Raw genomic sequence first — 24,513 nt, forward strand, 5'->3', positions numbered from 1 at the left:
GGATCATGACCTGAGCTGAAGGCAGTCGCTTAACCAACTGAGCCACCCAGGCGCCCCTCTCCAGCTCCTTTAGGTGTAGGGTTAGGTTGTGTACTTGAGACCTTTCTTGTTTCTTGAGAAAGGCTTATATTGCTATATACTTTCCTCTTAGGACCACCTTTGCTGCATCCCAAAGATTTGAACAGTTGTGTTTTCATTTTTATTGGTTTCCGTGAATTTTTTTAATTCTTAATTTCCTGGTTCTTTAGTAGGATGCTCTGTAGCCTCCATGTATTTGAGTTCTTTCTAAATTTCCTCTTGTAGTTGAGTTCTAGTTTCAAAGCATTGTGGTCCAAAAATATGCAGGGAATGATCCCAAACTTTTGGTACCAGTTGAGACCTGATTTGTGACCCAGGATGTGATCTATTCTGGAGAATGTTCCATGTGCCCTAGAGAAGAATGTGTATTCTGTTGCTTTGGGATGGAATGTTCTGAATATATCTGTGAAGTCCATCTGTTCCAGTGTATCATTTAAAGTTTTTATTTCCTTGTTGATCTTTGGCTTAGATGATGTGTCCTGATTTCAGTGAGGGGGAGTGTTAAAGTCCCCTACTATTATTGTATTGTTGTCGATGTGTTTCGTTGATTTTGTTATTAATTGCCTTATATAATTGGCTGCTCCCATGTTAGGGGCATAGATATTTAAAACTGTTAGATCTTCTTGTTGGATAGACCCTTTAAGTAGGATGTAGTGTCTTCCTCATCTCTTATTATAGTTTTTGGTTTAAAATCTAATTTGTCTGATCTAAGAATTGCCACCCTAGCTTTCTTTTGGTGTCCATTAGCATGGTAAATGGTTTTTTACCCCCTCACTTTCAATCTGGAGGTGTCTTTGGGTCTAAAATGAGTCTCTTGCAGACAGCATATTGATGGGTCTTGTTTTTTTATCCAATCTGCTACCCTGTTACATTCAGGGTAACTATTGAAAGATATGGATTTAGTGCCATTGTATTGCCTGTAAGGTGACTGTTACTGTATATTGTCTCTGTTCCTTTCTGGTCTGTTACTTTCAGGCTCTCTCTTCACTTAGAGGACCCCTTTCAATATTTCTTGTAGAGCTGGTTTCGTGTTCACAAATTTTTAGTTTTTGTTTGTCCTGGAAGGTGAAATTAATTTTAATGTTCTATTTAACTCAGAATATCCAACGTATCATTTCAGTGTGTACTGAACATAAAATCATTAGTGAAATATTTCACATTCTTTATTTTATTTAGTCTTCAAATTCGGTGTTATTTTACTTAACATCTCAGCAGGGATTGGCCACATTTCAAGTGCACATGCCACCGGCTGCCTCCTGGCCCCATTTTGCAGAGACAACCAACTTTAGGTCAGATGACCTTTTCACTCCCCTCCCCACCCCCAACAGCCCCCACCACTTCCTTGAGCTTCAAGAGCAATCCCTCCCTCAGTGGCCTTCTGCTTACTACTTGCCAGTGGGGGCCACAGGCAGGCCAGGCCAGTGGGGAGGTCGCCCAACCCCATGATGGAGGCAGGAGGAAGTGCCCAGTGGAGAGGGCTTCCAATGTTAGGTGCACTCAGCTCACAGCTCTCCTTGGGGTACCCCAGGGGGAAGATCTCCTGGTCAGGAGCTCAGAACTCATCTATTCCGGGGAGCTGACTCGTGTTACACAGCCACAAGCCAAGAGCCAGCAGAGGATGTTTTTTCTCTTTGACCACCAGCTCATCTACTGCAAGAAGGTACCAGAATTGCTGTGCCCTGCTGGATGAGCCATTTAGAGCAGGAGTAGAGGGGGTGAAGCTGAGGGCTGGGAGTAGCTGCCAAAGAAAAGGAGCCACACACAGGTGGTTCCTTTTCCTGGGGACCTTCAGTGGAGCAGGCCCTTTGAGGTGATTCTTTGCAGAGGGAGCCAAATAGCCCAAGGACCATGGCAGTCTGACCAGGGCCCAGTGTTGTTGAGAATACCTTCCTGCTTGACCTAGCCCCTGCTTGCTTCTAAAGCCACCTCTACTGTCCCTGCAAATCTCAGCTCCCCCTGAGCCCTGGGGTCCTTGCTCCCACTGCTGCTTCTTTGCTGTAGCTTCTAGTCTTCTCAACACGTGGCCCAGGTGGCTTTGTCGAGGAAGCCTGCCTGGCTGCTGGCCCTGGGCCCAGCCTGGTAGGCCTGGTACTCTTCTCTGTCATGCAGGGTGGGCCCTGGGCCACTGTTTCCATGGCTGCCTCCCCACGAGACTATGGGTACCCTAAAGACCCTCCAGGCTAGTCAGTAACTGAAGGCCAGCTCCTTCCCTGAAGGAGTGGGGCTCCTGCATCATGGCTTCAGCACACAGTTGTGGGCCACACCACACTCACTCTGCCCTCATGAGCCCACCATCTGCTTGGAAAGTGGGTGAGCAGCCCACTGGCCCTTCCAATTGCAGGGTGCGGGGTGAAGCATAAACATGGTCAGGAGAGTGGTTTGGAGGCCTGGGAGGGACCCGACAAGCAGGATAGGCCAGGAGCTCACAGAGTCTCTGGCAGGATCTTCTCCGCCGGGATGTGCTGTACTATAAGGGCCGAGTGGATATGGATGGACTGGAGGTGGTGGATCTGGAGGATGGAAAAGACAGAGACCTCCACATGAGTGTCAAGAATGCCTTCCGGCTGCTCTGCGGCACCACGGGAGAGAGTCACCTGCTGTGTGCCAGGAAGCCTGAGCAGAAACAGCGCTGGCTCAAGGCCTTCGCCAGAGAGAGGGAGCAGGTGCGGCTGGACCAGGAGACAGGTGCGAGACGCCATCAGCCTTGCTCCACTGTGAGGGCCCACCCAGCCCTCCTAACCCCTGAACACGAGGTCAGGAGAACCTTGAGACTGTGAGACAGCATGTCCCACCGCCTAAGGGCCTCAGGTTTTGGCAAGGCTCCAGGGCACCTCTTCATTTCAGCCCCAGGGCATGGGTCTCCTGGCCTGTTGGGGGTTTGCTTACAGAACACTCACATATGCATGCACACTTCATAACGTGGGGGCCCTCTGCTCAGTTGCAGAGACCCGGTGAGGCCTCTTTCCAGCACAAAGCATTCAAGTAGGATTTGGGCACTGGCTGTGAGAAGCCTCCCCCACCCCAGCATAAGCAAGGCACCTTCCCACTGCATTCCTCTCCTCTCCGTGGGCCCCTGGGCATCATGCTCAAGAGTGACCAGATCGGCTCTTGGTCTGGGAAAGCCACAGTGGAGAGAAAGGATACTAGATGCTGGATACATCAGGGATTGGGTCAGGGTGAGAGATGGGATAGGGCAAGGATGTGGGGAGGGCCCTTGCACATCTCCTCTGCCTGGCTGGTCAAGGCAGGCTGGCTGAGCAGGATGCCGAACATCTGCAGCATGATGAGATCCCAGGCCCTGTGGGAGGTGCAGGGTACACAGAGGACCACACAGATGCCAGGAGACACAGGGCAAGAGGAATTATTGGCTGGGGAGGTGGGGGAGGGGGAAAGGCAGCCAAGTCCTCAAGGAAAGCAGAGGTCTCATTTGTGGCCCTCCCTCCCAGGCTTCTCCATCACCGAGCTGCAGAGGAAGCAGGCCATGCTGAATGCCAGCAAGCAGCAGGCCACTGGGAAGCCCAAAGGTAAGCGGATGGTTCCCTGCCTCCTCCCATAGCAGCCTGGCCCTAGCCATGATCAAACTCTTCTCTGACCCCCAAAGGCAGCTAGCTCCTGGGGCCCACGTGCTGCCCACTGCCCTTTGCAGGTAATTGTTCCCAAAGATTGGTGTTGAGGCCACTGGTAACAAAGCTTTCATCGGTGTGCAGTTGATGTTGCTCTCAATTCCCTTGGGTACCCCAGAGCAGGAACATTAGTGGAAGTGCACCTCCCCAGGCAGGATTTCTGGGAGGCCTCGTTCAGTCACCTGGCAAGGAGCTTCTTACAGAGATGTTAAATGCCTGGCATGCAGCCTGTTCCATGGAGGAGCTCCAGAGCCCCACACCATCTCTGTAGGCTAGCGGGTGGCCCAGGCCACTAGGTGTGGTGGGCCGCATAGGAAGGCAGGTCCCTCCCGTGGGACAGGCCCCATCCCACCCCCCTACTGAGCAGAGGCTGCTGCTCTGCCCTGTGCCACCTGGCGACCTAGGCACCTATGATCCCTGCTTTCTTCTGCCCAGCCCTCAGCCGGCCCTACTACCTGGCACGCCAGAAGCACCCGGCTCTGCCCGCCAGCCTGCCCCAGCAACAGGTCTTGGTACTGGCAGAGCCCAAGCGAAAGCCGTCCACCTTCTGGCACAGCATTAGCCGGCTGGCACCCTTCCGCAAGTGAGCCAGCTCCCCATCCGACAGCACTGTCTGGACCTGCCCCGCCAGTGGGCCTCCAGCTTTTTCTCCCCGAGGCCCACCGCATGTGGCCTCCTCTGCCGGTCACGCACACTGGAAGTTACGGACTGAGCGAGGGAGCTGCTCGGCGCCCCATTCGTGGATTCTCCCCCACTACTGGTGCACTGAAGACACCAGCTGGAGGGGCAGGGGCCCACAGCAGTGAGCCTCCCACCACCCTCTGGACCTCTATTGGGGCCTCCTGGGAGCCACAGCTCAGAGCCACCGGCCAGGCCAGTGTGTAGAAAACTGGCTGCTCTGAACCCTCTTCTCTGGACATCTGATCATCCCTCCTCCTGTTTCCTCTGGGCAGGGGACCATCTGCCTTTAGCCCCTGCAAAGTTGGGCTCTGTGCCCCCTGCACTCCAATTGTCCCTCAGGCCCCCAGTCCCCAGCTGGTGGTGCCAGGCAACTTGCATCCCTGGAGGGTGGGAACCAGAATTCTCTGCACAAAAATGTCTGGCCCAGTGCCAACTCATTTTTGCCTCCCAGCCCCTCTAGGCACTCCTGGCTGCTGGACACCCTTCCTCACTTGTGATGTGTTTATAGTGGAAAGAAAACAAAACCATAGTCACTGCATACTTCCGTCAGGGTTTGTGACCAGTCCACGTGTAGTTGTGGGTTGACTCCAGAACCTGGTCCCGGTTTTTTTGTTTGGATTGTGCTGTTTTTCTAACAATGGGGAAAAAGAATTGTTATCAGTGACACAGAAAGATTGCCTTACCCTAAGTGAGCATGAGAAGCCATAAGGACTGAATTCTGTGGCCCAGCATCCAGGACTGACCCACCAACCCAGAGGCCGGTGGACATGTGAGTTAGTTAGAGGGAAGCCCACATCCCGCTGAGAAGGGTTCCCCATGAGTACAGCCAGGACCTGGCCTGCGGGTGTGGAACACTGAGCTGCCCCTCTGGCCCACGGGAATTCAGCAGCATGTACAGTCACTCTTGCACTATACCTTCTCCAAGCCAGAAACCACATTTAATTTCATAAAGAAACTTATGAAAAATAACCTGGCTGCCAGCCCTTGTTTTTCCATTTGTGTCTGTGTATTTTCTTCTTTGCATGCCCCATCCTTCCTGTACCTCTTATACCTGTCTCTGCCCTGGGCCTTTCCTTCAACAGAAAGGAAGAGCCCAGCATCACCCAGTGCGGTGGGAGCTCACTTATCTGCAGACCATGCCCTCAGAGCTTTGGCGGACAGAAACAAAGGTGATGGGGGAAGTACTTCAGAGGCTCAGACGGAGCTGGGAGGACAATGTGTGGCCTGGGAGCTGTCCTGGTGTGGGATATAGCTGGCCCAGCTCCTCCAACCTATTCAGGCCTGGAAGCCTCCCTGGCTGCTCCGAGTCGATGTTTAGCTGAAGTTGGCAAATGTCAATTTGGGGAACAGGAAGTCTGCAATCTTTCTGGGTCTTAGCATCCTCCTCAGTGAAATGGAGAATGCGTCCTCCCAGGACGAGCGAGGCCACAGGACCAGAAGAGGAACAGGGCCAGCTTTCCTCCCCTTCCCCCAGGGAAAGAGTCCCCACAGCCTGCTGCCTCCACACACCCTTACACACTGAGATGTCAGTGCCACACAAGGTCACCGGGGCTGAGCACCACAAGGCCCTCTGCCCCCAAACCCTGGATGTCCTAACTTGAAAGAATCTACACCACCTCCCAGCCAGGCCATGCCACCTCGATAAAACCTACAGGGGAAAAATTTTTAAAAAAAAATCACAACATGCAACACAAGTCAATCTTTATTGAAAACTGCAGTATTAATACATAACAATTCTTGTTACAATAAACGTGCCTTTAAGAATTTTAAATCTGAGCTCATCTACTCATCAGATTGCATAAAAAATTAAAATAGTATGAATTTACACATAATGGAACTGGCTCAGGATGGATGTTCCATTCCTTTGTATTGATTGACACCGTAAGTTCAATGCAGAGGTGAGGGATGCCTTTAACACTGGAAGACAATGCTGACTTAAGCTTAAAAAAAGTACCAAGAGAACGGTCTAAAAAAAGTATTTAAAAATCATTTAAAAAAAAAAAAAAAAAAAAAGGAACCATTTCCTAGTCAGTCACAGCCCATGTGGCTCCTTGGGGCCTCTCCTCCATCACAGCAACCCTGCCAGGAGTGCAACAGAGCCTATTTTACTGACCACTAGTCTGCACAAGGACCCGTGGGAGACTGACAAGGCTCAGGAGGCCCAAACGAGAGACACCTGTCATCTCCAAAACACCAGCCCTGGGAGCACAGGTCTCCTGAAGCCCTCTGCAGGCTTCCTGAACAGACATCTGCCTCTCCTCTGTCTCCCTGTCCCAAGTAAGTAAACTTTAGTCCTGGGGATTCAAATAAGGTTATCCCTAGGGGGTTTTCTGTTCTTCAAATGAATGGGGGGTGGGGGGGCTGCATGGTAGGGGGGGGGGGGAGGAGACAAATCCTCTGAAACATGTAACATCAACTTTGCAACTTTCAACCCAAAAAGATCAGACCCTCCTCTGCAGCAGGTCATCTGCAAGTCTGTTCAAAAAAGTCTGATGCACCTTCAGAAAGCTCAGGCTGAGTAATAAACGGCTCAGGGGAAAAACACACACAAACACTTGAGATGTGCTAGAGAGGAGCTAAGCAGTCTGCCCTTCCCCTGAGCCAACCACACTCCTCTGTAGAGACACCCCCACCCACCCTTAGAAAGCACCAGAGAGAAGAACCAGAAGCTGCCCCCCACCCTCAAGCCACTCAGCCTTAAAACTGCCCGTGAGCCTGCTGAGGGGTCAGAGAGGCATCCTGTCCTGTCTGGGCAATACTCAGGTTGGCAATGACTGGGGTATCCAGCCATTAGCTGCCAGATAGGGAGAAGGTGGCCCAACTGGTCAGAGAAATACTGTTTCCAACTGTTTCCAAGAACTGAAGAAGTCTGGATTTCCTTTTGGAAGTGGGCCCCAATGCTGATGTGGTTGGCATGTGCCACCTTTCACCACCGGCTGGCAGGCACACTCACAGAAACCCGTGTGCCAGAGAGCAGCATAGCCAAAGTGCCTTAAGAATGTATTTCCTCTCATTATAGAAGTGATGGTGCCACCAGATGGAGCAAGGCACTGTATGCCCAGCGTGGGAAGGGCAAGATGCTTGCCAACCAGATGCCCAGGCCGAGGCTCAAGACCTCCCTCGTGTCCTGTAAATACTGCATTTGCATAGCACTCAAGAAACAGAGTCACAGAACAGCAACTGGCTGGTCTAATAACCACACCAACAAGAATGTTCTGAAAAGATTTAACACAATACATAAAAGCTTCTGGAAGCGCCTGGCCTCCATGCCTATCACCATGAATGGCCCTGGCCGTGATGTTGGCTTCACTTCACAGAGGCAGCAAGCTGATGGGACCAACGCTCTTCACTAAACACTCAAGTCACCTGGCCCAGATCCTAACAAAATTTCCATAAGCAAAGAGACCTCCTAAACCTTAGCAGAGAGGCTGTAGAACAATTTTTTTTTTTTAATACCCATGATAACATTCATGTTTAGAGGAATTAGGTCCTTCACGTGCCTATCTCCACTTCTGAAAGAACCATAATTCAGCTGAAAGACTCTCAAATTAGGAATGTCACATACAAAAAGAAAAGCAAAGTTTCTCTGAATGTTCCACTATTATTCTTGGGATATCAAATTATGCAAATTTATAACAGAAGTCTATTCCTTAATTAATTTTACTGGAATTAAATGCTGTTAAAATTGCAACCTATGACAGTTTTGCTACTATTCGTATGTCCAGATTCTTACCTGCTAGGCAAGATCTACCTTTCATTATATTTGATAGCTGATGCCCTGATAGGTTCAAAATAGATTTCCAGAGATGTATTCCATTATGCAAAAGTATTTGATAAAGCCTCCCAAAACTCACCTTCACAAAAGGAAAAAAGAGATTAAAAAAAATTATAAGGTGGAAAGTGTTTATGAAGCTGATATAAATGGGGGCAAAATGCAACCTACCCTTCTTGCTCTCAAAAACACCATTTAATTCAGTGCTTGTGAAAACGCTCACCCTGTGTGTGCCATGTCTCAAGCAAGCCCAATGAAGCATCCTATATAACTTCTATCTTTCCTCAATTCAAATAACTCCACCCCCTTACATGTAGTTTTGTGTGTGTATGTGTGTGTGTGTGCGCGCGTGCACCCATTTTGATGTTCAGGGCTTTACTAAAGCATACATTAAAATCGTATTTTCTCCTAATCTATTACACTAAACTGGGGAAACTGACTTTTCTTTTACTTGGTCAGTTCAGCCCTGGAACCCTTAGAACCTATCAGATATTTATTACAAACCATCTACTATAGAGATGGAATTACCAACAAAGAGTTGAAGAAGTGGACACAAACCATGTGCCTGAAGTAAATGGTTCACATACATACACACACACACACTGACAAACACACATGTGGGTTAAGTGCTAATGAAGCAATTTAAAGTACTTATCAGTAAGCACACTATGTTAATAGACATTAGGAATAAGGAATCTTCTGTTTACAATGATCCATGCAAAAATATTCCTAAACTTCTTATAAAATAAAATGTGGAAAAAAAAATTATGGGGTAATTACTACAAAAAATAAGGTTACCAAAGGCTCAGGGGTCAGGTGTCCTACTCACCAAATGGGGCCGAATGCCAAACCAGTGCCAGAGTCCTGACCTGGCTGCCAGAGATGTAGGGGCAGGGTCCCCTCCCCAACCAAAGCCCACAACACTTGAAACAATGATGGGGTGAACAGGAGCATACCCCACGCCCACCTGACAGACTGCTGAAAGGGAACAAAACCCTCACCCTCCCACCCCCTCTCTGAACAGACACACACTCCCATTGATACAAGTTGGGCACATTTAGGCAAAAAAATCCTCTTCATTTCTTATGTACAATATTCAGACTTTAAACACAAAATCCTTTCCGAATAAATCCTGGAAGGCAAATGCATTCTGATGCTGCCTGGCCCTTTGCTGTCCATACCTGCTTTGTGCTAAGAGCCCTCAGCTACAAGACATGGCAGACAAGGCTCACAGACAAAAGGCACCAGCCCTTCCCTCACATCTCCACAGACCCATCTCCAGGAGCAGCCTCCAAATTTTCTGAGATGACAAGTCCCCATCAGGTGGATGGGCCCAAACATAGCCACAGCCCTGCCTCTCTACAAGAAACTTCAAATAAAGTTTTGTTCCCTTTTAATAGTTCTTAAATATACAACTTTCTTCATAACAGCTGAAATCTTTGCCCTTCTTTGGCGAGGAGGGTGACAGGGGGGGGCGGTGCGAACAGCAATGCCTATCTATGTTTTCAGTGGACTGAAACATTTCTTGGGGCGGGGACGAATGGTTTTCTGTGTTAAATAAAGGAGAAGCCAATACCTCCTACAAGTGTGGCTGCTTCTCCTTCACATGTCTTCCATCCCAGGAAAATAATTTAGTTCTACATAGGACTTTTCCAGTAAAGATACAGAAAACCTCATCTCTATCTGTAAGAGGCTTGTCATGAAAACTTAAATGGCAGAGAAAATTGCTTTGCTGATACACAGACTACCTCTTGCCCCTAGCTATATACTGGCCACACACTCTACACTTTCATGATGATCTTTAAGAATGTCCACACCACAACGCCCCCCAAGACTAAATGGCAAGATAGGGATGTCCAGTAAGCTGGCTGCATCCCCGGCAGTGGTGGCTCTCCCGGCACTCTCCCTGTCCCTGCAACTCTCTCCCCTCGCCGTGCAGTCAGTGTGAAAGAAACAGATGGCTGAAAACTCAAAGTCCACGTTACCAACTGGCAACCCACCTCAACCCCAAAGGCTGAAGAATCATCATCTAAGGGATTTCAGATACTCTATGAAGAAATTCACTTTAACACTTATAACTTTAAGACTCTGCATACATTACAACAGTGCATTAGTGATACAAGTTATAAAATGCTTTTCCATTCCTTTGGGTTTTGCATATGATGGTTTTGCATCAGTCACTGCAGGTAGATTGAGCAAGCTTTGTTTTTGTGTTTGTTTTTTTAAACATGCATTCAACTAGATATGATTCAGAATAGATTAATACTCCCTTTTAATCATTACAGTTAGCTAAAAAATTGCCAGGCAGCCCACAAAACAGGATTTGCTTTAAGACCAACCCACAGAGTTAGTTGGAGACTAATGGCGCTGGGACCTGCTGGGCCGGGCCATAGTAGTGTTTAGCTAAGTGTAGAGAGCATTAAGAAGAAAGTCCGGGTTGGAGGCGCGAGGCCTGCAGCACCAGCTGTGGAACCTCCATGATGTGACTGCACAGCTCCATCCTCAAACCTGGCAGGGGGAAGAAAGACAAACACAGTCAACAAAGAGTGCCTCTGGCACCACTGCTCCAAAAAGGAGGGGTTTCATTCAACTCAAGGAGGACGAAATCCACTAGGACCAGAAAGGGCAGCAGCAGGAGAGGCCACTGCTCCTGGTTCTGTGGACCTGAGAGAGACTTCCAGTTACAACTAGAATCCTATTTCCTGCAGAAGGCAGTGGGAGATTAGAGCATGGAAGAGGAAAGGAACAAAGTCTACAGTGTATACAGCAAGTACTCCATGGTTCCCTTCCTTCTTCTACTTTATAGAGTCCCAATAAGAACAAAAATTTAAATACTACACTGCTCTTGGATTAACAGGTAGCATTTTTCTCATTAGTGCTTAAAATATGTTAGATTTGCCATTCTGTACTGAAAAAAATACACTTTAGTCAAGAGTCAACACAGATTTCACCACTTACATTTGCAGGGTGATCACCACTGAGGGGGCACGTAGCTGTAGGTGGGCGTTCCTGGGGCCCGATACGTGGGCACAGTGACTGGGTGGGGGGCAACAGGAGTTGGGGAGTGGGCGGTCAGCAGGGTACCTGGAAGAAAGAGCAGCTGTCTCAGTGGCAGGCAGCACCACCACACACAAGGCGAGCCCGTGTCACCACACAGCTCCACGCTGCCCAACGAGAGAGCTCTGGCCCGGCCTGCTTTGAAAGGAAGGAGATACACAGAAGGAGGGGTAGTCTCGACCTAGAGTGCTGTCAGAACTCTGATCGTACACAACTCAAAGCTGTACGAACACAGCAAGCTTATATGATAACGTCTACAGAAGGCTTTGTGCTTTCCCTTCACACAAGCATACTCAATGATTTTTGGAAATCAGGTAATTGACAAAATAAAAAAATTCAGCCTTAAAAAGGAAGGAAATTGGTTACATGCTACAACATGGATGAACCCTGAGGACGTTATGTTAAATAAAATAAGCCAGTCACAAAAAGATACATCCAAAAGGACTCCACTTACATGAGGTATCTCGAGTAGTCAAACTGACAAAGTAAACGGTGGTGGCCAGGGGCTGGACTGGGCTGGGGGTGGGGGGCACAGGGGATAAGGGGAATTGTTATTTAATTAGCAGACCTTCAGTTCTGCAAGGTGAAAAAGTTCTGTTTTACAAAAATGTGACTATACTTAACATTACTAAACTATATACAGTTAAAAATGGTTAAGATGGTAATAAATTGAAGAGAGGGAAGACTCCAAACTACATGAGCTTCTGAGTACATGAAGATAATGTATTCCCTTATAACTACAGAAAACTCAGCAACTCTCTGAGCCCATCTGTAGATAAGCAGAACCTCAAACCTAACAGCCTCACTTTGCTTCTCTTCACTTCCCATCTCCCTGCCCACAACCAGCCCACAGCCTGCCATCCCTCCCTCCACATGCCTCAAACATGCAGTATCTGTCTCTCCACAGATAAGTATGGGAAACCCAAATACAATGGAGACTCTGGGCAGAAAACACATACCTTTCTCTCTGGCACAATCTCCCTATGTTGAAGTTAAAAAAAAAAAAAAGAAAAGAAAAAAAAAGAGGGAACAACATTGGGAAAAAAAACCCAACAAAACAAAAACAAAAAAACACAGCCAATGGCAAGCACGTGCATCTTGTGTACCTGGCCGCCCGGCCATAGACAACTCATGTGCCCACTGGAGGTAACCTAATCCTTAGACATTACGTCAAGTCCCCAGGGGCTCTGTAGTCCAAGAAGATGTGTACATCCTACCCAGGAGCCTCACGTTTCTGTGATTTATTTTTCTGACCAACGGAAGCCTTGGGAAATAAAGTTGACCAATGCCAAAGGATTTCTACAAGTAGCTGTTAATGTCTATTAACACAAAGCCAGTTTTCTTAGATTTATGCAAACACCAACATTCACACAACTTGCCCTGCAAAGATAGCCCACAATAAAGGGTGGTACCAGGAGGGCCAGCCCACCTAGACACAAAGTAATCCCCTTCTGCTCAAGCTTGGTATGCTCCTCAGGGAGACCGACCACTCCTCGGCCCTACTGCCAAGGGCTCAGCTCGCCCGTCAAATACAGAGATCACTAACCAGTCGTGCCCACAGGAAAGGTACCTGGTTCTTGGCTTGTCACTCTAAACCCCAGACTCCTCTCAACTGAAAGGAGAAGAGGAGGAAATGAAGGGAAGGGAAAGAAAAAGATTATATGCTGTTCCTTTCCTGACGAGTATGTCCTTCCATACAACTCGAGCCATGAAAAATCAAACCAAGGGTAAAAGAATTAGTGAGCTCTCTCTTCCCCCGGCTCTCACGCCATCATAAAACAGGCAACCCAGGGTCAAGGACTCACCTGCCGACATGGCCATAGTGGTCCCAGCCACCATGCCCATGGTGACGCCGTTGCCTCTAGGTGGAGGGATGGGAGCAGGGTACACCGTCGCCGGCATGCCATTGGGCTGCACCACTGTGGTGTGGTGGATGACGTGAGGGGGTGCTGCGTACAGGGGCTGTGTGTAGTACGTGCCTTGCTGTGGAGAAGAGGAGAGACAACTGCCACAGGGCTCCACACCCCATGGATCAGAGCCCAGAGAGAACCAACCCTTCCCGTACGCACAGTGCCCGTGAGCACCATTAAGAGACCCACAGCACACCCCAGGCCTACCTGCGCGTAGGGGCTCTGCTGGGGGTAGGCACTTCGCACAGGGTACACAGCGGTCTGGTAGGGGTTGGGGGAGGAGGAGTATGGTGGCACTGCCCCGCTGGTGGGGGAACAGGACACTTTGTAAGGTGTGCCGGGAGTGTAACCTGAAACAAAGAAGCCAGTGGCCGTGAAAAACCCAGAGCCTTTCCTCTAAGGTCAGGAACAAGAGAAGGCTGTCCACTCTCACCACTGTATTCAACACAGTACTGGAAGTCCTAGGCACAGCATTCAGACAAGAAATAAATGGCATCCAAAATGGTAAGGAGGAAGTAAAACTGTCTATCTGCAGATGACATGACACTACACATAGAAAACTCTAAAGACTCCATCAAGAAACTATTAAAATAAATGAATTCAGTAAAACTGTAGGACACGAATATATAGAAATCTGTTGTGTTTCTACACACTAGTGAAAAGTAGAAGAGAAATTAAGAAAACAGTCCCACTTAAAACTGTACCAAAAAGAATAAGATACCTAGAAATAAATTTAACCAAGGAGGTGGAAGACCTGTGCTCTGAGAACTGTAGAACACACTTATAGAAAAAAACTGAAGACAACACAAATAAATGGAAAGCTACACCACACTCATGAACTGGAAGAATATCGTTAAAATGTCCTTACTACCAAAAGCAATATACAGATTCAACGCAATTCCTATCAAAATACCAATAGCATTTTTCACAGAACTAGAACAAACAATCCTAAAACTTGTATATGGAACCATAAAAGACCCCGAATAGCCAAAGCAATCTTGAGAAAGAAGAACAAAGCTGGAGGTATCACAATCCCAGATTTCAAGATATATTACAAAGATGTAATCATCAAGACAGTATGGTACTGGCATAAAAACAGACACATAGATCAATGGAACAGAATAGAGAGCCCAGAAATAAACCCACGTTTAATTGGCCAACTAATAATCTACAACAAAGGAGGCAAGAATATACCATGGGAAAAAGACAGTTTAATAAATGGTATTGGGAAAAGTGCACAGCTACATGCAAAAGAATGAAACTGGACCACTTTCTTACACCATACACAAAAATTAAAATGGAATAAAGACCTAAATGTGAGACCTGAAACCTCAAAAAAGTCCTAAAAGAAAATCTAGGCAATAATTTCTTGTACAATGGCCTTAGCAACATATTTATGGATCTCTCAAGCAAGGGAAACAAAAGCAAAAATAAACTATTAGAACTACATCAAACTAAAAAGCTTCTGCACAGGGGTTCCTGGGTGGTGCAGCTGATTGAGCGTTCGACTCTTGGTTTCGGCTCAAGTCATGATATCAGGGTCATGGAATCGAGCCCCCTGCCTGGCTCCAGGCCCCACACTGAAGGAGTCTGCTTCGGTTTCTCCCTCTGTCCCTCCCTCCCGCACTCGCTCTCTCTAAAATAAATAGATCTTTAAAAATAAACAAACAAATAAATAAAATGCTTCTGCACAGTAAAGTAACTCATGACAAAACAAAAAGACAACTACTGAATGGGAGACAAGATCTGCAAATGAAAAATGTGATAAGGGGTTAATATCCAAAATTACATGAAGAACACCACCAAAAAAAACAATCCAGTTAAGAAATGGGCAAAAGACCCGAATAGACATTTTTCCAAACAAGATCCCAGGTGGCTAACAGACACATTAAAAGATGCTCAACATCACTCATCATCAGGGAAATGCAAATCAAAACCACAATGAGATCTCACCTCACACCAATCAGAATGGCTAGCATCAAAAAGACAAGAAATAACAAGTGCTGGTAAGGATGTGGAGAAAGGGGAACCCTGGTGCACTGCTGGTGGGAATGAAATTGGTGCAGCCACTACAGAAAATAGTATGGACATTCCTCAAAAAGTTAAAAACAAACAAACACCACATGATCCAGTAATTCCACTATTGGGTATTTAACCAAAGAAAATGAAAACACTAGTCTGGAAAAATACATACACCCCTATGTTTATTGTAGCATTATTTACAACAGCCAAGATATGGAAGCAACCCAAGTATCCAATGATAGAATGGATAAAGATGATGTCATGTATATGTACGTGTGTACACACACACACACACACAAACACACTCTCTCTCTCTCTCTGGAATACTACTCAGCCATAAAAAAGAATGAGATCTTGTCATGTGCAACAACATGGTTGGACCTAGAGGATATTACGTTAAGTGAAGTAAGTCTGACTGAGAAAGACAAATACCATATGATCCAGTGATTTCACTTATATGTGCAATCTAAAAAACAAAACAAAGCAAAAACCACAAACAGACTCAAAAATAGAGAACAAAGCAGTGGTTGCCGGGCTGGGGGAGGAGGGAATGGTGATGGGCAAAACAGGTGAAGGGGATTAAGAGGTACAAACGTCCAGTTATAAAGTTAAGTCAGTCATGTAGACGAAAAGTAGAGTACAGGGAATATAGTCAATAATACTGTAATAACACTGTATGACTGTGCTAAGCAATGAGCAATACACAGAAATGTTAAATCACTATGTTTATACACCTAAAACTAATAAAAAAAATTTTTTAAAAGGAAAGAAAAAAAGGCCTTAATTCAAACCCACTTTTGGGCCCGGCACAGGGAGGAACCACATGTGCAGTGAGGAACAAAGCAATGTTACAGCCCTGACTGCAGTCAAGATCTGACACCACTGTGGCCCTGTCTCTCCTCCACAAACATCTGACTTCATTTCTAGACCTGATGTGCAAGTATGTTTGTGGGGATTGGGGGAGAAGGGAAAAAACAAAGGAGAAGGTTCTACTGAGAGTATACTCAACACAGGAATAGGAAAGAAATACCTGTCCTGTGGGAATACAAATTGGTACACCTTCCTGGGCCACAATCTGGCATTAAAAGTATGGACTGGAACAGACTCAACTGTAAGAATTCTCATTACAGTGTTGTTTATTACAGCAAAAAAAAAGGGGACAGGGGAGAAACTTGTCAAACACCAGGGCTAAGGTAAAAAGATTTAAGACAGCAAGTTGACATTTGCATCTGTCCCCACCCAAAGTGACAATAAATCAGATTAATAAGTTAAAGATGTAAAGCCACAGAGACAAAGAATGGGAGAGAAGACAACACTTTGGAACCTAAAAAGCAGAAGTGGAAAATGATTTGGCAGACTCAAAATAGCTACATCGCAGCCAACAGTGAAGAGGGCCGAGAAGCAGCCTGCTACCAGGCACACCCCTTCCCCAAAACCTGGAAACTATCAGCACTTGCTTCCAGTTGATGGAGGGCTAAAAGTCTGGAAGAGTGGCTAGAGTCTATTTGCTAAGCCAGAAGATGTCTGGCTCCCCATTCTTCCTGACTCCCCATCCCAACAAAGAACAGTGGCTTATTCTCAAGGGAGGGTATGAGAGGGCCTCTGAACTGCTATGTTCTTAGCAGCGTTATTCATAATGACCAAATGTCCACCAGCAAACTGGTACATCCATAGAATAAAATACTAGTTAGCAACCAAAAAGATACAACTGATACATACAACATGGGATAAATCTCAAACTATAAGATGCAAAAGAAGCCAGACATAAGAATACATGCTGAGAGGTGCCTGGCTGGCTCAGTTGGTGGAGCACCGGACTCTTGATCTCAGGGTCCTGAGTTCACGCCCCACATTGGGCACAAAGCCTACTTAAGAAAATTTTAAATTATTAAAAAAAATACATGCTAACTTCACTGATAGGAAACTCTAGGAAAGACCAACCTAATATTCCAAGATAGAAAACCGATTGGTGGTGGTCAGGGGCCAGAGGGCATGAAGGAACTTCTCAGGGAATGAAGTCACTTGACTGTGGTGGTGTTACACAACTGTATACTCCTGTCTAAAGACACCAGACCAACCGCTTAAAAGGATAACTTTTAGTATATGTAAATTATACCTCAATAAAACTGCTTTCTAAAAGTGAGAGAGGCTCCCGGGTGGAGCACTCAGTTAAGTGTCCGACTCTTGGTTTTGGCTCAGGTCACGATCTAAGGGTGATGAGATTGAGCCCTGCTTCCGGATCCACATTCAGGGTGGAGTCCAGTTGAAGATTCTCTCCCTCTGCCCCTCCCCCAAACCTCTAAAATAAATCTTCAAAAAAAATTTTTAAAAAAAGGTGTCTGAGGTACTATTTCTCATTCATTACGAGACAAGGGCTCACTCACTCACACTTAATTCATGGGCGTGTCAGACAGTACAACTGCTCATAAAGCTAGAGAAATACTTTCCATAGGACCCAGCAATTCACGCTCAGATATCTATCCTAGAAGAATGAAAACGTATGTTCACACCAGGACTTATAAAAACTGTTCACCAAACTTCTTCATAATAGACAAAAATTGGGAAATAACGCTCATCAAAAGGAGAATGGATAAATTATGACACATCCAAATAAAAAATACTAAGTATCAAAAGGAAAAAACATGAGTAAATCTCAAACCATGTTGAACACCATGTTGAATGTTTAAAAGACACCAGACACACAGAAGAGCACACATCATATGATCTCATTTTCAATACAAAGCCTATAAATATACCTATGGTGGGAGAAAGGGGAAGGGTGGTTTGGAGAGGGCAGAAAGAAAGCATCTGGGATGATCAAAGAGCTTGGTATTTTCCTTCAGATGTGATAACATGAGTATATACAATTGTCAAAATCAGTCTAACTGAACACTTAATACATGGGTGTTTGTGCATAAATTATACCTCAAGTTTAAAAAACAAGCTAAGTGAGGCACCTGGGTGGCTTAGTCAATTAAGCACCTGATTATTGACTTCGACTCAGGTCATGATCTCAGGGTCCTGAGATCAAGCACCACGTAGGGTTCTGCACTTACTGGGGAGTATGCTTGAGATTCTCCTGTCACTGTCCCACTCTGCCCCCCAGACCAAGCTCACACACGCTCTCTCTCAAATAAATAAATCTTAAAAAAAAAAAAAAAGCTGAGTATTAAAAAATTAAAATTAGAAAAATTTATATTATTGGACTGTGGTTAGAAGTGGACATATATTTTGTTTTTAATTTAAGGGAGAGAAAGAGAATGAATGATCCCAGGAATTTAAGATTATTTATTTATTGAGGAGGAGGGGCAGAGGGAGAGAGAATCTCAAACACACTCCCCGCTGAGGAGTGGAGGCCAACAATGCACGGCTTGATCTCCTGACCCCGAGATCATGACCTGAGCCAAAATCAAGAGTTAGATGCTTAACCAACTAAGCCACCCAGGTGCCCCAAAATGCACCACTTTTATTTCTTTATTTAAATTCCATAGTACATCATTAGTTTCAGATGAAGTGTTCAATAATTCATCAGTTGCATATAGCACCCAGTGCTCATCACATCACGTGCCATCCTTAATGCCCATCACCCAGTTATCCATCCCCCTGCCCACCTCCCCTCCAGCAACCCTCAATTCTTTCCTATAGTTAAGTCTCTCACAGTTTTTGTCCCTCTCTGAAGACTTCCCGTTCACTTTTCCCTCCTTTCCCCTATGATCCTCTATGCTGTTTCTTATATTCCACATATGAGTGAAACCATATTAATTGTCATTCTGATTGACTTATTTCGCTCCAGGTCCATGCACATCCGTGTAATTAAATTTAAGTATTCATCCTTTCTGATGACTAATACTCCATTGTGTGTGTGTATGTGTATGTGTGTGTATACATATACAAACAACACACACACACACATATATATATACACACCACATCTTCATCCATTCATCATCTGTCAGTGGACATCTCAGCTCATTCCACAGTTTCGCTATTGCGGACATTGCTGCTATAAACGTTGAGGTGCAGGTGCCCCTTCAGATCACTACATTTGTATCGTTGGGATAAATACCTACTAGTGCAATTGCTTAGTTGTAGGGTAGCTGTACGTTTAACTTTTGAGGAACCTCCACACTGTTTTCCAGAGTGACTGTACCAGCTTGCAATCCCACCAACAGTGTAAAAGGGTTGCCCTTTCTCCACATCCCTGCCATTTGTTGTTTCCTGTCTTGTTAATTTTAGCCATTCTAACTGGTGTGAGGTGGTATATTATTGTGGTATTGATTTGTATTTCCCTGAGGCTGAGTGATGTTGAGCATTTTTTCATGTGTCTGCTGGCCATTTGGATGTCTTCCTCGGAGAAAAGTCTGTTCACGTCTTCTGCCCATTTCTTAACTGGATTATTTGTTTTTTGGGTGTTGAGTTTGGTAAGTTCTTTATAGATCTTGGATACTAGCCCATTATCTGATTATGTCATTTGCAAATACCTTCTCCCATTCCGTAGGTTGCCTTTTAGTTTTGTCAACGGTTTCCTTTGCTGTGCAGCTTTTTATCTTGATGAAATAGGTTATTTTTGCTTTTGTTTGCTTGCCTTTGGAGACATGTCTAACAAGAAGTTGCTGCAGCCGAGGTTGAACAGGTTGCTGCCTGGTGTTCTCCTCTACGATTCTGATAGATTCGTGTCTCACAGTTAGGCCTTTCATCCATTTTGAGTTTATCTTTGTGTATGGTGCAAGAAAATGGTCCAGTTTCATTCTTAACATGTGGCTGTCCAATTTCCCCAGCACCATTTATTGAAGAGACTGTCCTTTTTCCACTGGATAGTCTTTCCTGTTTTGTCAAAGATAAGCTGAGGGCCCATTTTGGGATTCTCTATTCCACTCCACTGATCTATGTGTCTGTTTTCCTGACAGTGCCATGCTGTCTTGATAGTCACAGCTTTGTAATATAAGCCTGAAGTCCGGCATTGTGAGGCCACCAGTTTTGGTTTTCTTTTTCAACATTCCTCTGGCTATTCAGGGTCTTTTCTGGTTCCATACAAATTTTAGGATTATTTTTTCCAACTCTGTGAAAAATGTTGATGGTATTTTGATAGGGATTGCACTGAATGTGTAGATTGCTCCAGGTAGCACAGACATTTTAACAATATTTATTCTTCCAATCCATAAGCACAGAATGTTCTTCCATTTCTTTGTGTCTTCCTCAATTTCTTTCACAAGTGTTCTGTAGTTTTTTCAGTACAGATCATTTGCCTCTTTGGTTAGGTTTATTCCTAGGTATCTTATGGGTTTCGGTGCAATGTAAATGGGATTGATTCCTTAACTCCTCTTTTTTTTTTTAAATTTATTTGACAGAGAGAGACACAGCAAGAGAGGGAACACAAGCAGGGGGAGTGGGAGAGGGAGAAGCAAGCCTCCCGCTGAGCAGGGAGCCCGATGCGGGCTCAATCCCAGGACCCTGCGATCATGACCCGAGCTGAAGGCAGAAGCCTAACGACTGCGCCACCCAGGTGCCCTTAACTCCTCTTTTCTTCTGTCTCATTGTTAAGTGTATAAAAATGCAACTGATTTCTGTGCATTGATTTATATCCTGCCATGTTACTGAATTCCCATATGAGTTCTAGCAATTTGGGGGTGGAGTCTTTTGGGTTTCCCACATAAAGTATCATGTTATCTTGGAAAAGTGAGTGAGTGAGTGACTTCTTTGCCAATCTGAATGCTTTTTAATTCTTTTTGTTGTCTGATTACTGTGGCTAGGACTTCTAGTACTGTAGTGAACAACAGTGGTGAGAGTGGGCATTGCTGTCATGTTCCTGACCTCAGGGGAAAAGCTCTGTTTTTCCCCATCGAGAATATTTGCTGTGGGTTTTTCATAGATAGCTTTTATGATATTGAGGTATATACCCTCTATCCCTAAACTGTTAAGAGTTTTAATCAAGAAAGGATGCTGTATTTTGTCAAATGCTTTTTCTGCATCAATTGAGAGAATCATATGGTTCTTGTCCTTTCTTTTACTGATATGATATATATCACATTGATTTGTGAATGCTGAACCACCCTTGCAGCACAGGAATAAATTCGACTTGGTCATGGTGAATAATCCTTTTAATGTATGTTGGATCCTACTGGCTAGTATTTTGGTGAGAACTGTGGCATCCATGTTCATCAGGGATATTGGTCTGTAATTAGTGGGGGTCTGGTTTTAGGATCAAGGTAATACTGGCCTCATAGAATGAGTACTGAAGTTCCTTCCATTTCTATTTTTTTGGAACAGTTTCAGAAAAACAGGTATCAATTTTTCTTTAAATGTTTGGTAGAATTCCCGTGGGAAGCCATCCAGCCCTGGACTCTTGTTGGGAGAGTTTTGATTATTGATTCAATTTATTTGCTGGTTATGGGTCTGTTCAGGTTTTCTATTTCTTAATTAAGCTTCAGTTTTGGTAGTTTATATGCTTCTAGGAATGCATCTATTTCTTCCAGATTACCTAATTTGTTGGCATTTAGTTGCTCATAATATGGTCTTAAAATTGTTATTTCCTTGGTGTTGGTTGTGATCTCTTTTTCATTCATGAGTTTATTAATTTGCATCCTTTCTCTTTTCTTTTTGATAAGTCTGGCTAGGGGTTTATTGATTTTAGTTAAGTCAAAGAGCCAGCTTCTAGTTTCACTGACCTGTTCTACTGTTCCTTTGGTTTCTATTTCATTGATTTCTGCTCTAATCTTTATTATTTCTGTTCTCCTGCTTGGTTTAGGCTTTATTGGCTATTCTTTCTCCAGCTCCTTTAAGTTGTAAGGTTAGCTTGTGTATTTGAGATAGAAATAATTTTTTGAGAACAGCTTGTATTACTATGTACTTCCCTCTTAGGACTGATTGCCTTTGCTGCATGCATCCCAAAGGTTTTGAACAGCTGTGTTTTCATTTTCATTTGTTTCCATGAATTTTAAAATTCTTTATTTTCCTGGTCAACCCATTCATTAATAGGATGCTCTTTAACTTCCAAGTGTTTGAGTTCCTTCCAAATTTCCCTTTGTGACTGAGTTCAAGTTTCAAAGCACTGTGGTCTGAAAATATGCAAGGAATAATCCCAGTCTTTTGGTACCACTTGAGACCTGATTAGTGACCCAAGGTGTTGCTCATGTGCTCATGATCTCTCCTCTTTCATTCATGATTAATTTGGATCCTTTCTCTTTTCTTTTTGATAAGTCTGGCTAGGTGTTTATCGATCTTATTAATCCTTTCAAATAACCAGCTCATAGTTTCAGTAATCTACTGGGTTTTTTTTCATTTATATATCATTGATTTCTGTTCTGATCTTTATTATTTCTCTTCTGCTGGATTTAGGCATTATTTGCTGTTCTTTTTCCAGCTCCTTTAGGTGTAAGGTTAGGTTATGTATTGGAGACTTTTCTTCTTTCTTAAGGAAGGACTATATATATATTTCCCACTTAAGACCACCTTTGCTGCATCCCAAAGGTTTTGGACTGTCGTGCTTTCATTTTCATCTGCTCCTATGTATATTTTAATTCTTCTTTAATTTCCTGGTTAACCCATTCATTCTTTAGAGGGACGTTCTTTAATCTCCATGTATTTATGTTCCTTCCAAATTTCTTCTTCTGGTTGACTTCAAGTTTCACAGCACTGTGGTCTGAAAATATGCAGGAAATAACCCCATTTTTTTGGTGCCAGTTGAGACTTGATTTGTGACCCAATATGTGATCTGTTTTGGAGAATGTTCCATGTGGACTTGAGAAGAATGTATATCCTGTTGCTTCAGGATGGAATGCTCCTTAGCTATCTGTGAGGTCCATCTAGTCCAGTGTGTCATTCAAAGCCCTTGTTTCCCTATCAATCTTCTGCTTAGATGATCTGTCCATCGTTGAGTGGAGTGTTGAAGTCCCCTAGTATTATTGCATTATTATCAATGTGTTTCTTTAATGTGGTTATTATTTGATGGGGATACATATTTATAATTGTTAGATCTTCTTGTTGGATAGACCCTTTAAGTATGATACAGTGTCCCTCTTCATTCCTTACTATAGTCTTTGGTTTAAGATCTAATTTGTCTAAAAAAAAAAAAAAAAAAAAAAAAAAAAAAAAAAAAAAGATCTAATTTGTCTGACATGAGGATTGTTATCCCAGCTTTCTTTTGAGGTCCATTAGCATGATAAATGGTTCTCTACCCCCTCACTTTCAATATGGAGGTGTCTTTAGGTCTAAAATGAGCCTCAGCCTATGATGGGTCTTGCTTTTTTATCCACTGTTACCCTGTGTCTTCTGATTGGAGCATATAGTCCATTTACATTCAGAGTGACTATTGAAAGATATGAATTTAGTGCCATTGTATTACCTGTTAAGTCCCTGTTTCTGTAGACTGTCTCTGTTTCTTTCTGGTGTGTGTTACTCTTGGGCTCTCTCTGTGCTTACAGGATCCCCTTTAGTGTTTCTTGCAGGGCTGGTTTAGTGATCACAAATTATTTTCTGTTTTCCTGGAAGCTCTTTAATCTCTCCTTCCATTATGAATGGCAGCCTTGCTGGATAAAGTATTGCTGTATGTTTTTCTCATTTAGTACCCTGAATATATCATGCCAGCCCTTTCTGGTCTGCCAGGTCTCTGTAGATAGTCCTGCTGCCAGTCTAGTGTTTCTACCATTGTAGGTTAAGGAGCTCTTGTCTAGAGCTGCTTTCAGGATTTTCTCTTTACCTTTAAAATCTGCAAGCTTCACTATTATATGTCCGGGTGTTGATCTATTTTTACTGATTTTGAGGGGTGTTCTCTCTACCTCTTGGACTTGAATACCTGTTTCCTTCCCCAGATTAGGGAAATTCTCAGCTACAATTTTCTCAAATATACCTTCTGTCCCTCTCTCTCTTCTTCCTCTGGGACCCCAATAATTCTAATATGGTTTTATTTTATGGTATTGCTGATTTCTCGAAGCCTCCCCTCAGGGTCCATTTAGTTGTTTTTCTCTCTTTTCCTCAGCTTCCTTCCTTTACAGCATCTTGTCTTCTATGTCACTAACTCTCTCTTCTGTCTCATTTACCCTAGCTGTTAGAGCATCTATTTGCAGATTAGACTGCATCTCAGTTGAACCATTTTTAATTTCAGTCTGATTAGATATTACTTCTGCTCTAAGAGATTTTCTAGTGTCTTTTATGTTTTTTCAGGGCCCAGCTAGTAAATTTATAACTCTTAACCTGAATTGCAGCTCTGACATTTTATGTATGTCCATATTGATTAGATGTGTGGCAGAGAGTATTACCTCTGGTTCTTTCCTTTGTTTTGAATTCCTCCTTCTAGGCATTTTGCCCAGCAAAGAATGGATGAATAAGAGAACAAGAGCAAAAATATCAAACACAATCCAAGCGAAATACAGAA

At 44.4% G+C, this 24,513-nt stretch overlaps 2 protein-coding genes across 2 annotated transcripts in view; one reads left to right on the forward strand and one right to left on the reverse strand.

The window, feature by feature from the left end:
- Positions 1–4,945, forward strand: part of ARHGEF4 (Rho guanine nucleotide exchange factor 4) — a 121,729-nt gene extending 116,784 nt beyond the window's left edge. The window contains exons 9-12 of the mRNA XM_044913238.1: positions 1,607–1,738; positions 2,520–2,763; positions 3,525–3,602; positions 4,137–4,945. Of these exons, the coding sequence (XP_044769173.1) occupies positions 1,607–1,738; positions 2,520–2,763; positions 3,525–3,602; positions 4,137–4,288 (606 nt within the window). The 3' untranslated portion in view covers positions 4,289–4,945. The remainder of the gene's footprint in view (positions 1–1,606; positions 1,739–2,519; positions 2,764–3,524; positions 3,603–4,136) is intronic.
- A 1,129-nt stretch (positions 4,946–6,074) lies between these two features.
- FAM168B (family with sequence similarity 168 member B) overlaps positions 6,075–24,513 on the reverse strand; it is a 45,786-nt gene continuing 27,347 nt past the window's right edge. Inside the window, exons 4-7 of the mRNA XM_021695864.2 lie at positions 13,329–13,471; positions 13,017–13,194; positions 11,113–11,238; positions 6,075–10,662 (exon numbers count right to left, since the gene is read on the reverse strand). Coding sequence (XP_021551539.1) covers positions 11,126–11,238; positions 13,017–13,194; positions 13,329–13,471 — 434 coding nt within the window. The 3' untranslated portion in view covers positions 6,075–10,662; positions 11,113–11,125. The remainder of the gene's footprint in view (positions 10,663–11,112; positions 11,239–13,016; positions 13,195–13,328; positions 13,472–24,513) is intronic.

This window comes from Neomonachus schauinslandi, chromosome 3, assembly GCF_002201575.2.
Source record: "Neomonachus schauinslandi chromosome 3, ASM220157v2, whole genome shotgun sequence".
Taxonomy (NCBI): Eukaryota; Metazoa; Chordata; class Mammalia; order Carnivora; family Phocidae; genus Neomonachus; species Neomonachus schauinslandi.